General features: G+C 44.8%; 2 protein-coding genes across 2 annotated transcripts; both read right to left on the bottom strand.

Moving 5' to 3' along the window:
• Positions 1–4,009: 4,009 nt before the first annotated feature.
• Positions 4,010–4,954, bottom strand: LOC125444403 (olfactory receptor 10S1-like). The gene has a single exon (XM_048516814.1). The coding sequence runs from the start codon at positions 4,952–4,954 to the stop codon at positions 4,010–4,012; it is 945 nt and encodes a 314-aa protein (XP_048372771.1).
• A 6,062-nt stretch (positions 4,955–11,016) lies between these two features.
• Positions 11,017–11,970, bottom strand: LOC125444402 (olfactory receptor 10G6-like). Its single transcript, XM_048516813.1, has one exon. The coding sequence runs from the start codon at positions 11,968–11,970 to the stop codon at positions 11,017–11,019; it is 954 nt and encodes a 317-aa protein (XP_048372770.1).
• Positions 11,971–12,983: the final 1,013 nt, after the last annotated feature.

Raw genomic sequence — 12,983 nt, 5'->3', positions numbered from 1 at the left:
TAACCAAAGGATGCTTGGAAATACACCATGCAATCTACAGTTCTTACTCATTGCTTCCTTCCTAGAAACTGGAATTCAAAGGTATATTGCCTCTATACATGGATCCTCCATTTAGCCATCATAGCTAATACCCTGTTTCCCCTAATATAAGACATCCCCGAAAAATAAGACATAGTAGAGGTTTTGCTGAAGTGCGAAATATAAGGCATCCCCCAAAAGTAAGACATAGCAAAGTTTTTGTTTGGAAGCATGTCCGACGAACAGAACACCAGGAAAAATAAGACATCCCCTGAAAATAAGACATAGCACATCTTTGGGAGCAAAAATTAATATAAGACACTGTCATATATTCGGGGAAACACGGTAATCACCGAAGGACCTGTTTGTCTCATCAAGTTTGATGTGATGCATTTAATATTTCACTCCTTCAGTGGAATGGGGGAATAGGAAATCTGAAGTGAATGTTTATGGAAAAAGAGTTCCCCCCTTCCCACCCCACCCCACCCTGTTGTCTGGAGACCAGGTATAATTCCCACAGTTCTCCAGGTCCAACCAGGAGGTTGACAACTAGGGATGCCAGCTCCAGGTTGGAGGAATACCTGGAGATTTGGAGAATGGACTTCCGGGAGAAGGAGGGACAGAACAATAGGGTAAAATGCCCTAGAGCTCCCCTTCCAAAGCAGCTATTTTTCTTCATGGAAACTGATCTCTGTTTAATTCTTGCCACATCAGTAGTTGGAGTGGAGGAGGTTTCCACCCCAGGAAATGACAGACTATAGCTCTAGGAATCACTGGAAGCTCTATGGCAGTGGTTCTCAACCTTCCTAATGCCACAACCCTTTAATACAGTGCCTCATGTTGTGGTGACCCCCAACCATAAAATTATTTGCGTCTCGGTTCCTAAGACCTTGGGAAATATGTGTTTTCCGATGGTCTTAGGCGACCCCTGTGAAAGGGTCGTTCGACCCCCAAAGGGGGTCTTGTTCGACCCACAAGTTGAGAACCGCTGCTCTATGGTTTTTACTATAGAGCCCAGCAATTTCTAGAGCCACCCTATGTCACTTTCTGGTTTTCTCTGGAAGTGATAACACACAGCTTGTAATATCACAGGCTCCGTGTCCTGGCACCAAGCCTCTCATTGATTGCCTGGCTAACCTGGAGCAAGGCCTCATATTTTGATGAGCCTGACAGACAGAATCATGATAGGTGAAAATAGACATGCTGCCTACAAACTGCTCTAGTATCTGAGATTGTGTAACCCCCATGCTCAGAATGGGTTGATCCAGAAAGGGGTGGAGACTCAAAGCAGCAGGAGGCTGCAGAGCTCATGTAGTTTGGAGGAGAGAAGGCTACCAGACTCGGACCTTGATTTGTTTAAGCCAGGGGTAGGGAACCTGTGGCTCTCCAGATGTTCAGGAACTACAATTCCCATCAGCCTCTGTCAGCATGGCCAATTGGTTTAAGCCCTTAACACCTTGTTAAGGTAACTGCAATGTTGTTGGGAACTAGTGGGAAGGTAGTTGTTTATTTTTGCTATGTTGTAAATGTTGGAGTTTATTGTTTCAGGGTTGTTGTTTTTTGTGGTTGTAATGGGTGAGAGTTCTCCTGGAAACCTTCATCAAGCCCTTGGAGTCTTCAGGAGCCAACCCACTTGCAAAGAAGAATTGGACTTGGCAGTATCAGTAGACTGTAAATATAAGGACTTGAAAATGCAACCTGAAGTGTGATGTAAATGTTGATGTTATATGTTAAGAAAGTAAACCATTTTGTTTTTAAAATTTGTTGTTGCAAACTCATTCCAAGTTCTGCCCCACAGAACCCACAGGTAGAGGTTACAATTGCACCAGATTTGTGACATCTGCTTTGCAGCTGTCATAAGGACCAGAAAGTTGCTAGATAAAATAGAAGGCTACCCTATTTGCGAGGTAGGTGTATATTGAAGACATTGTTACAGATACTACACCTTCGTGTACATCTACTCAACACATGAGTCATAACAAAGTGAATCTCAAACCATATTCAAACAATATCTCAAATTCTGTTCCATTAGATAACTTTAGAAATAATTTCCATAAATTCAACAGGGGAAGCTTTTGAGGTGCTATAAATCCATATCTGGATATGGTTTTATTTCGTTATCCTTTTTCAAGCCCATATAGGTTATAATTGTAACCCGATAAAAAGCAATGTTTCACAATGAAGGCTCTTCTTAATCTCAGACCTAATGCTGTTCTCTGTGCCAGCAGGTTCTATTCAAAGTTATCTAATGGAACAGAAATGGAGATATTGTTTGAATATGGTTTTTAATTTACTTTGTTAAAATAGAAAGCTAAGCTGATCTGGAAGCTGAGTGCTGCCCCTAGTGGAGGTTCTCTGTAATGTTTCCAAATTCCCACAGAATTGTTATAGCTCTGGCAGGGCAAATAATTGCTAAGCGTTCAAGTGTCTGATATCAGAAAGAAAACCTTCTTGGCCAACTTCCTCTTTCATGGGTAACTTTTAGTGTCCAAGTTGCTAAGATACAGCGTTTCCATGTGAACTTCTGATCCTCACTAGATCTTAGCAAAGGCACCGGCAATTCTCAACTTTGCTGCATCTTTAATTATCTCCTTTGCCGCTGGCAACTTTCGTGGCCTGCAGTTCCCCGTGGCTAATGAAGCAGGGTCTGGAACTCAAATCCCTCCAGTGTCTCATTAGGCAAAGTCACTAAGCGCAACAGTGTCTAAAAGCTCCCAGAGCCGCAGAGAGAATTCAGGGCCCAAAGCAATTTCCGTCTCCACCAAAGTGGCACTTGGCCAATGCAGCTGGTTTAAATGAGACAATTCCCTCTGGGCCAATTATGGCAGAGTATGTAGCAACAGGTATAGCAGGCACAGGTGCGAAGTTGTCACAGGTCAGAATTGCTTCGCAGGCATCGCCGAGTTGTATGTTTGGCTACGCCACTCGGAGGTAACTTTTTCTATGTCATTAGCACCACACGCCACACGGAGCGTCTGCGTCCCTACAGGTCTCTCGCTAATGAAATGAACAAGGCAGGGTTCAGAGCAGATGGGTAGACCAAGATAATGTGAATTGTATAACATTTCCACACCAAATGGCCTAGTATAACCTTTTGGCCCCCGGCGCATAGGGGCAATGAGACAGAAGTCCTGTGTTTCCAAGCAAGTGGGTGAAATGAGTGTAGGAATGACATTCTCACATCGAAGGAGATGAGCAGAAGTTTCCTCTGGTGTCTTCATTCCTGGACTGTGTCACTTCAAACCACAAGGAACAATTAAATATTTCAGTCTGCGCTGTACTTTTTTAAAAAAACCTATTTCTAATTAAAGTACATGATTTTCTCAGTGGTCTCTCATTCACATACTAACCAAAACTAAGCCAGCTTAGCTTCCAAAAGCTGGTCTAGGACATCCAGGTAAGGGTATTGGAATATTACATGCTTTTTTCTAAATAATAATTGATTGTGATGGTTGAACGGGTACTTAAAAACCTTGAAATCCAAGGTGTGCAGAATTTATACACACAAAAGAAGAAGGGTGCCCAAGATGATCAACACTGCAAGCACCAAGTTGTGGTTTCCAGCCCAGAAGTTACACCAATTGCTTCAGTGGGAAGCCACGTATATACCACCTATACAAGAAGAAATGTTCAGGTTGCTCTCTAAAACATCACCCTGTGTATAGATCATTAAAAACCCCATATTTCACATAGGCCCCTTCCGCACATGCAAAATAATGTGTTTTCAAACCACTTTCACAACTGTTTGCAAGTGGATTTTGCTATTCCGCACAGCTTCAAAGAGCACTGAAAGCAGTTTGAAAGTGCATTATTTTGCATGTGCGGAATGAGCCATATATTTTCGGGGGGATGGGATCAAACACACACACACCCCCCCCCGTGTTCTGCACCTCAGTTCACTTGAACGTCCTTCTAGATCCACAGGAAGATTCCGCCCCTCACAACCCACTCCGATATACCTAGATGTAATGTCTCCAATACATTTCCAGCTCTATCTCTCCTGAAGAACCGAGTGTCCACTTAACCATCTGGACAGAGATCTTTTCACTTCCTTGTTCCTCAGCGTATATATGAATGGGTTCAACATGGGGGTGATGATAGTGTAGAAGACAGCCAGGGCCCCATAGGTCGAGTCACTTGAAGACGGGAACATATATATAAAGATGGGAGGCCCATAATATAGTATCACCACGGTGAGGTGAGCACTGCACGTGGAGAAGGCCCGGTGTCTTCCCTGCATTGTTTGGATTTTCAAAATGGCCACCACAATGTACACATAGGAGACACATATGAGCATAAAACAGCCAGCGGCTACAATCCCAATGTTGGCTAATATGACGGTGTGGTTCACAGAGGTGTCAGCGCAGGCCAGCTTTAACATGGGGGGGATGTCGCAAAAGAAATAGTCAACTTGGTTGGGGCCGCAGTAGGGCAAGCGAAAGGTTAGGCTGGTATGTATGGCGGCATGGACGGAACCAGTGATCCAGGTGCCAGCAGCCAGCCCAGAGCAGACTTTCCTGTTCATGAGCATGGCATAGTTCAATGGGCGGCAGATGGCAAGGTAGCGGTCGTACGCCATCACGGTGTAAAGGAAACATTCGGTGCTTGCCAGGAAGTGGAAGGTGTAAAGTTGGATGAGGCAGCCTGTGAAGGAGATGGTCCTATGTCTGGCCACTATGAAACCAGCTAAGATTTTGGGGACCGTGACAGTGGAGAGACAGGTGTCCAGGAAGGAGAGGTTGCCGAGGAAGAAGTACATCGGGAGACGATGAAGTTGGGCTTCCGACAGGATGGTGAAGAAGATCAGGAGGTTGCCTAGCACGGTCATCAAGTATACGACCAAGAAGATGAGGAAGAACAGAACAGGGAATTGGCTGGTGTTTGGTAGGCCCCCAAGAATGAACACCTTCACTCCGCTTCGGTTTCCTGGCTCCATCTGACAGAAGGGGGGGAAAGTTTCAATCAAATCAGAGAGAGAAAAGATCCACAGCACAATCACATTAGGGATAGCTCCCGTGGTGGGATTCAGCCGGTTCGCACCACTTCGGCAGAACCGGACGTTAAAATGGTTCTTGTAAACAACCAGTCGTTGAATTATTTTAATCCCACCACTGGATAACTCAAATCAATGGACAGGGACTAATTTTCCAAATTCAGATCAAAACCCTGCATCAAAACCATCATTGCCTGCACTGGTAAACATCAATCTTTGTAAAAAGATCATCAGGAGCAGCAGTGGCGTAGGAGGTTAAGAGCTCGTGTATCTAATCTGGAGGAACCGGGTTTGATTCCCAGCTCTGCCGCCTGAGCTGTGGAGGCTTATCTGGGGAATTCAGATTAGCCTGTGCACTCCCACACACGCCAGCTGGGTGACCTTGGGCTAGTCACAGCTTCTCGGAGCTCTCTCAGCCCCACCTACCTCACAGGGTGTTTGTTGTGAGGGGGGAAGGGCAAGGAGATTGTAAGCCCCTTTGAGTCTCCTGCAGGAGAGAAAGGGGGGATATCAATCCAAACTCTTCTTCTTCTTCTTAGATTAGCTATTAGCTCACCATTTTGTTTCCTGCGGCATGAATGGGAAACAAAATGGTGGGTACAACTTTATCAAAAGGGAAGTCTTGCTAAGATCTGTCTGGGGTTATGTAAATTATTATTTTTTTACAAAGATCTATGTTTACCAGTGCAGGCAATAATGGTTTTCACACAAGTGGCACTTAAATAAAATTCTCTGATGTGAGCAGAGAATCGGACGGCAGGCTCTAGGACAGGGGTCTGCAACCTGCGGCTCTCCAGATGTTCATGGACTACAAATCCCATCAGCCCCTGCTCTAGGACCTGGTGGAGCATTTAGCATAAAGAAGATCCAAGAAGATGTGGAAGATTTATCCACATCTCTTTGGTTTTTGATGTTGAAAAGGGCATAGACAAGACTAATGCCCTTTCCACACAATTCATTTAAAACATTTCGAGGCAGAAAATAAAACAGTTCCTCCACGGAGTTCTGCATTGTTTTCATCCTCAAATGTTTACTTGCCAAGCTCAAAACATTTTTACATGAATCCCCTTTTAAAATGGTGCTCTGACATTTTGAAAATGTCTTCAGTGACTGTGCGATCGATTGACTACGTTTCTCACGTGTCTCTGCTACCCTGAACTGCAGAAAGGGAATTCATTTATTAGGCTGATAGTTTATGCACTTAAATATACTGCGTGATAGCCTTTGGCCACACATAATAGATGTTTGCTTCTAAGTAGGCTGTGTTGTTTGCTGAATGGATTTGTGTAGAAGAGATGGAGGAAGACCCCCAAGGCAAGTTTACTTCCTTCCCACGATAGAGCTGATAAAGGCACAGAAGAATTCTTGGGATGTGGTAACTCTATTTATAAGCCTGTCCGAGTGACTGACACCTCTCTTTTGGTTCACCTCCTATTTAAGAACATAAGAACAAGCCAGCTGGATCAAACCAGAGTCCATCTAATCCAGCTCTCTGCTACTCACAGTGGCCCACCAGGTGCCTTTGGGAGCTCACATGCAGGAGGTGAAAGCAATGGCCTTCTGCTGCTGCTGCTCCCGATCACCTGGTCTGTTAAGGCATTTTCCATCTCAGATCAAGGAGGATCAAGATTGGTAGCCATAGATCGATTTCTCCTCCATAAATCTGTCCAAGCCCCTTTTAAAGCTATCCAGGTTAGTGGCCATCACCACCTCCTGTGGCAGCATATTCCAAACACCAATCACACGTTGTGTGAAGAAGTGTTTCCTTTTATTAGTCCTAATTCTTCCCCCCAGCATTTTCAATGAATGCCCCCAGTTCTAGTATTGTGAGAAAGAGAGAAAAAATTCTCTCTGTCAACATTTTCTACCCCATGCATAATTTTATAGACTTCCAAAATCCTGCATATCCCCCCCTCAGGCGTCTCCTCTCCAAACTAAAGAGTCCCAAACGCTGCCGCCTCTCCTCCATAGGAAGGCAGGTGCTCCAGTCCCTCAATCATCCTCGTTGCTTGCCTTCTCTGCACCCTTTTTCTATCTCTTCAATATCCTTTTTTTGAGATGCAGCGACCAAGAACTGGACACAGTACTCCAAGTGCCGTAGGTCGCACCACTGCTTTATATAAAGGAACGCATGACAATCTTTGCAGTTTTATTATCAATTCCTTTTCTAATGATCCCCAGCATAGAGTTTGCCTTTTTCACAGCTGCCATGCATTTGAGTTGACATTCCCATGGAACTATCAACTAAGACGCCTAAATCCCTTTCCTGGTCTGTGACTGATAGCACTGACCCCTGTAGCGTGTATATGAAGTTTGGATTTTTTGCCCCTATATGCATCCCTTTGCATTTTGCTACATTGAACTGCATTTGCCATTTCTGAGCCCACTCACCTAATTTATCAAGGTCCGCTTGGAGCTCTTCGCAATCCTTTGTGGTTCTCACCACCCTACATAATTTGGTATCATCTGCAAACTTGGCCACCACGCTACCCACCCCTACTTTCACCTCCTATTTCATCCTCTCAGACTTTGAAAAGAGATATTTTTACAGTTTCTAATTTACAGTTTCTAATTCTAATTTACAGTTTCTAATTCTAATTTACAGTTTCTAATTCTAATTTACAGTTTCTAATTCTGAGGAATCAACCATTCCTTCCAGCCAGAGCTGAATCTCCCATTAGATGTGAAAAAAAGAATCTCTCTGAAAAATGTTGATAAAAACAGTATCTGAACCCAACCAGCTAAATTCCTCAATCTGAGACCTGTAGGGAAATACTAGTAGTTGAATTTTTCTTTGAAGACAGAAGATCCCCTCAGATTTTCAGTGTAGATTCACACTTACTTCCAGTTAATTTAAATTCCTTTCAGCATGAATAGCATGAGCCTTTTTATGCTTACTGAGTTACTAAAGTCAAGTCCTTTGCAGCTGGGACTAGGTAGCATTTAATTACACAACTAGATGGAGAGATTCTGTTGAACATCATTCTCAGCATTTTTCTGTGCACGTTATCTAATGGCCAACATTCTAGATTCTGAAATGTAGGGGTTGGATCTATGTGGACAAAAGTCCTATGAAATAGAGATTTCAGCGTGTAGGAAAAAAGCACACTCTACAAAGCAGACGAGCTGATGGGATGTAGTCTTCACAGAAACTGAATTCAGAGAAATTTTTCTCTCTTTCTCACAATACTAGAACAGGGGGCATTCATTGAAAATGCTGGGGGGAAGAATTAGGACTAATAAAAGGAAACACTTCTTCATGCAACGTGTGATTGGTGTTTGGAATATGCTGCCACAGGTGGTGGTGATGGCCACTAACCTGGATAGCTTTAAAAAGGGCTTGGACAGATTTATGGAGAAGTCAATCTATGGCTACCAATCTTGATCCTCCTTGATCTCAGATTGCAAATGCCTGAGCAGACCAGGTGCTCGGGAGCAGCAGCAGCAGAAGGCCATTGCTTTCACATCCTGCACGTGAGCTCCCAAAGGCACCTGGTGGGCCACTGCGAGTAGCAGAATGCTGGACTAGATGGACTCTGGTCTGATCCAGCAGGCTAGTTCTTATGTTCTTACGTTCTTAGATGCACTCACCTCCCCAGAAACTGTAGTGGATGGGCAGGAACATGATCTTCAATATGGTGGAGCTCTTTAGGAGCCATACTATATATCCATGCACCCTCTGGGAACACCTCCCTTTGGACCCCTGCCTGAACACTCAAACAAACTCCCTCCCGCTGGTACGTGGATTCACTGCTCTCCACTTTCTGGGATACCTGACAAAGCAGAGGTAGTCCTGTGGGTCCTCAGCCAAGAAACCTGCAAAGCTCCATGATTCATTTCCATTCCATTTGTACCGTTTACAAACTCCTTCCCTTCCTCTCCCCACAGCAGACATCTTGTGAGGTGGGTGAGGCTGAGAGAGTTCTGAGATAATGTGACTAGCCCAGGGTCATCAAGTAGGTTTCATGCGTAGGAGTGGGGAAACAAATCTCATTCACCTGCTAAGAGTCCGCTGCTCAGGTGGAGGAGTCAGGAATGAAACCCGGGTCTCCAGATTAGAGTTTACTGCTCTTAACCACTACACCTTTCCTTTCTCCTCCTTGACCAGTGACCAGACCCATCAAAGATGATGGAACCAACCATCTTTGATCTGCTGAAATGCAGTTTCCCAGTGAGTGATTTGGATACAGCTCACCCACAGATTTCTGGATAGAATCTGCTATTTGCATAGTGAATGTCACAGAATTTCCCTCCCTCTTTTCGTCATTTGTTTTATATTTAAATTAGGAAACCTTCCCCCCCTCCCCCCGCATTCAGCAGTTTGACAAAAACAAGGTCATTAAAAACATACCAAAAAAAGATCAAGCCACTTGAGGAAGGAATAGCCAAGAAAACACTCCTTTGATTGTCTTGGAATAAAAATGTTTTTATTGTTAACAAAGATCATGGTGCCATGGAGAGAAACATGTCTTCTGGAGGAACCGGTTTGAATCCCAGCTCTGCGGCCTGAGCTGTAGAGGCTTACCTGATATAAATATTAACAATCAAGATTAACAACAAGAACCCACAACAGCCAGTTAATGGAAATCATTTGACAAGATTTACCCAAAACTGTGTGAACAGCAGCTCAGAAAGTTGTGAGGTGGAACCTGAGTTTGGGGGTTTGGGGGGAGGGATTTCAAAGAGGCCCTTTGATCTCTGTCGCCTGGAGATCAATTGTAATAACAGGCGCTCTCCAGCCCCCACCTGGAATTTGGCAACCCAAACTGGAATGCAGGAAAACTGTTTACCTTTCAAGCACAAACTGTCAAACACAAACAATTTACTTCGTTTTTGCTTTTTCCCATTTCAGTTCTTGGTTTCTTACACTACGCTGAATGGGTTTTGAATCAAGCAGTCTTGTTTTGGATTTTGCGTATCATTTGTCACCCCAGGAGCCCGTCAGTTGAGAGGCACCATAGAAATCTGTACATAAATATATAAAAAAACGTACACAAATGCACCCCCTCCCCCCCTTCTCTTTCCTTCTGAATGTCATGATTATCCCATGCTCTCCCCCCTGACCTCTAAGAGAGAAAAAGAACTTGGAACATTCTTTAGACAAAGACAAAGTCTTCCTACCTAATAGGGCGGCCAACCTCAGGGGATGTGGGGTGGAGAGATTGTGAACATACAACTGAATTCCACACTGTCAATCCCCGGGAGAAAATAACATTATATTCAGCTAAGGTCCCTTCCCAAACTTTTCCTTCCTCTCCCTCAAATCTCTCAGAATTTCCCAATCTGGAGTTGGTAAACCTAGACCCCAGGTCCCACTGGAAAATCAATACATTTATATTGTCTGTGGAAAGGATATAATGCCTTGTCAAAGGCTTTCATGGCCGGATTCGACTGGTCATGGTGGGTTTTCCGGGCTGTGTGGCCGTGGTCTGGTAGATCTTGTTCCTAACGTTTCGCCTGCATCTGTGGCTGCCATCTTCACAGGTGTATCGCATAGGGAAGTCTGTGACAGTGTGTAACAGAGGTGTATCACACAGGAAGTCTGTTACAGTGTGTAACAGAGGTGTATCACATAGGGAAGTCTGTTACAGTGTGTAACAGAGGTGTATCACATAGGAAAGTCTGTTACAGTGTGTAACAGAGGTGTATCACATAGGGAAGTCTGTTACAGTGTGTAACAGAGGTGTATCACATAGGAAAGTCTGTTACAGTGTGTAACAGAGGTGTATCACATAGGGAAGTCTGTTACAGTGTGTAACAGAGGTGTATCACATAGGGAAGTCTGTTACAGTGTGTAACAGAGGTGTATCACATAGGGAAGTCTGTTACAGTGTGTAACAGACTTCCTTCTGTGACACAACTCTGAAGATGCCAACCACAGATACAGGTGAAATGTTAGGAACAAGACCTACCAGACCACAGCCACACAGCCCGGAAAAACCACAACGACCAGATATGATGCCTGTTTTATGCTCAGTCACAGTTCATGAACATGGAAGTCCTTTTCACTGAATGGCGAATGATTCTATTGGTGCAGAGGTCTTTCTCACCCACAACCTCTTTAAAGCACACTTCATCTCTTTGTTCCTCAGGGTGTATATGACTGGGTTCAGAAGTGGCGTCACGGTGGTGTAGAAGACAGCCACCACGCCATCTAGGGGGTCCTGCGAATCCGGCCTGAGGTAGATGAACACCAACGGGACATAGTACGTCACGACCACAGTGATGTGGGCGGCGCAAGTGGAGAACGTCCGCCGTCGGCCCTCAGCGCTTCGGATCCTCAGGATGGCAGAGATGATGTAGACGTAGGAAGTGAGGATGAGGAAGAAGCAGGTCATGGCCAGGAAGCCAATGTCTACAAAAGTCACCGTGTCGTTGAACGACGTGTCGGCGCAAGCCAGTTTCAACACCGCTGGGATGTCACAAAAGATATAACCCACTTGGGTTCCGCAGCCGTAGGGCAAGTGGAAAGTCAGAGTGGTCTGGATCATGGAGTGCACCGAGCCACCAAACCACGTTCCAAAGGACAGGCAGAGGCAGGTTTTCCGGTTCATGAGGCTGCTGTAACGGAGGGGCTTGCAGATGGCCAGGAACCGGTCGTAAGCCATCACGGTGTAGAGGAAGCACTCTGTGCAACCCAGGAAGTGGAAGAAGAACAGCTGGGTTACGCAGCCGCCAAAGGAGATGACCCCACCTCCCTTTATGAATCCAGCAATCACCTTGGGGACCACCACAGAAGAGACAGTCATGTCCAAGAAGGACAAGTGGCAGAGAAACCAATACATGGGCTTGTGCAACCGGGGCTCAGACCCCACGGCCAAGAGGATGAGAAGGTTTCCCAAGACTGTCAGAAGGTAGATGAGCGAAAAGAAGATGAACAAGGGGACTCCCAGCTCCAGGGGGTATGGGAATCCCACTATGATGAACTGGTAAATTTCTGTTCGGTTTTCATGCTCCATTCATGCGCTATGTGCCTGCATCAAGGATAGGGTGGTACCAGTGGTGGGATTCAGCCGGTTCTCACCACTTCGGCAGAACCGGTTGTTAAAATGGTGCTCGCAAACAACCAGTTGTTAAATTATTTGAATCCCACCCCTTAAAGATGTCAACAGTTACTCTACGAAATGCAAAGAGCAGGAGATATTCATATGCAGCATCCACTGTTGAACTCAAGGGAAAATCAGGTGCAATCCCTCACATTATTTCTAAAAGAAAAAGATGCACATTCAATCAATCAACATTTAGGACAGTCACAGACCTACGTAGACCAGCATAAGGTAAATAAAACATAACGCAGAGGATAAAATGTTTGAAAACTGTAAGGATATACCTAAAAGAATCTACTGGTAAAAAGAAATTGGGAACGCAAAAAATGTACGGAAACATAAAACAATAAAAGCTCACAGAAGAACACCAGTCCACTCTCATCTTGTCTCATAAAATGAACCTCAAAGAGGCTGGTAGCGAAGTCCAGCTAATGTACAACAGTCTCCAATGAGAAGGCAAAGAAAATCCTTCCAGAAGCTTTGAGAATCATAACCCTTTATTTGTATGGTGTATTTCTGCCAGATACTCCAGCGTCCTATCAACTCTCCTAGATGACTGAAGAAGAGTATTTATGTGATCCAGACCTGCTTCCATCATAAGCCGTTCCATGAACGCCTTTCCCTCAAGATCGCCCACAGGTGGGGAGGTTTTGTTTGTTTCACCTAAAAATAACTAATGGTGTCTCCTGTTTATAAATTCTAATGAGAGTTGTTTTGAAAGGGGAGGGGAGAGGTTGAAGCACAAGTAATTTATCTCCTTAGATGATGATGAAGGAGGAGGAGGAGGAGGAGATGGAGGAGGAGGAGGAGGAGGAGGAGGAGGAGGAGGAGGAGGAGGAGGAGGAGGAGGAGGAGGAGGAGTTTGGATTTATATCCCCCCTTTCTCTCCTGTAGGAGACTCAAAGATAAAGATGAGGGAATGGTTG

Source organism: Sphaerodactylus townsendi, linkage group LG15, assembly GCF_021028975.2.
Source record: "Sphaerodactylus townsendi isolate TG3544 linkage group LG15, MPM_Stown_v2.3, whole genome shotgun sequence".
Lineage (NCBI taxonomy): Eukaryota > Metazoa > Chordata > Lepidosauria > Squamata > Sphaerodactylidae > Sphaerodactylus > Sphaerodactylus townsendi.
The sequence above is the reverse complement of the archived record's forward strand: the minus strand, read 5'-3'. Positions and strand labels throughout refer to the sequence as shown.

Coding starts and splice junctions, on each gene's coding strand:
- LOC125444402 (XM_048516813.1), bottom strand. CDS start 11,970: ATGGAGCATGAAAACCGAACAGAAATTTACCAGTTCATCATAGTGGGA.
- LOC125444403 (XM_048516814.1), bottom strand. CDS start 4,954: ATGGAGCCAGGAAACCGAAGCGGAGTGAAGGTGTTCATTCTTGGGGGC.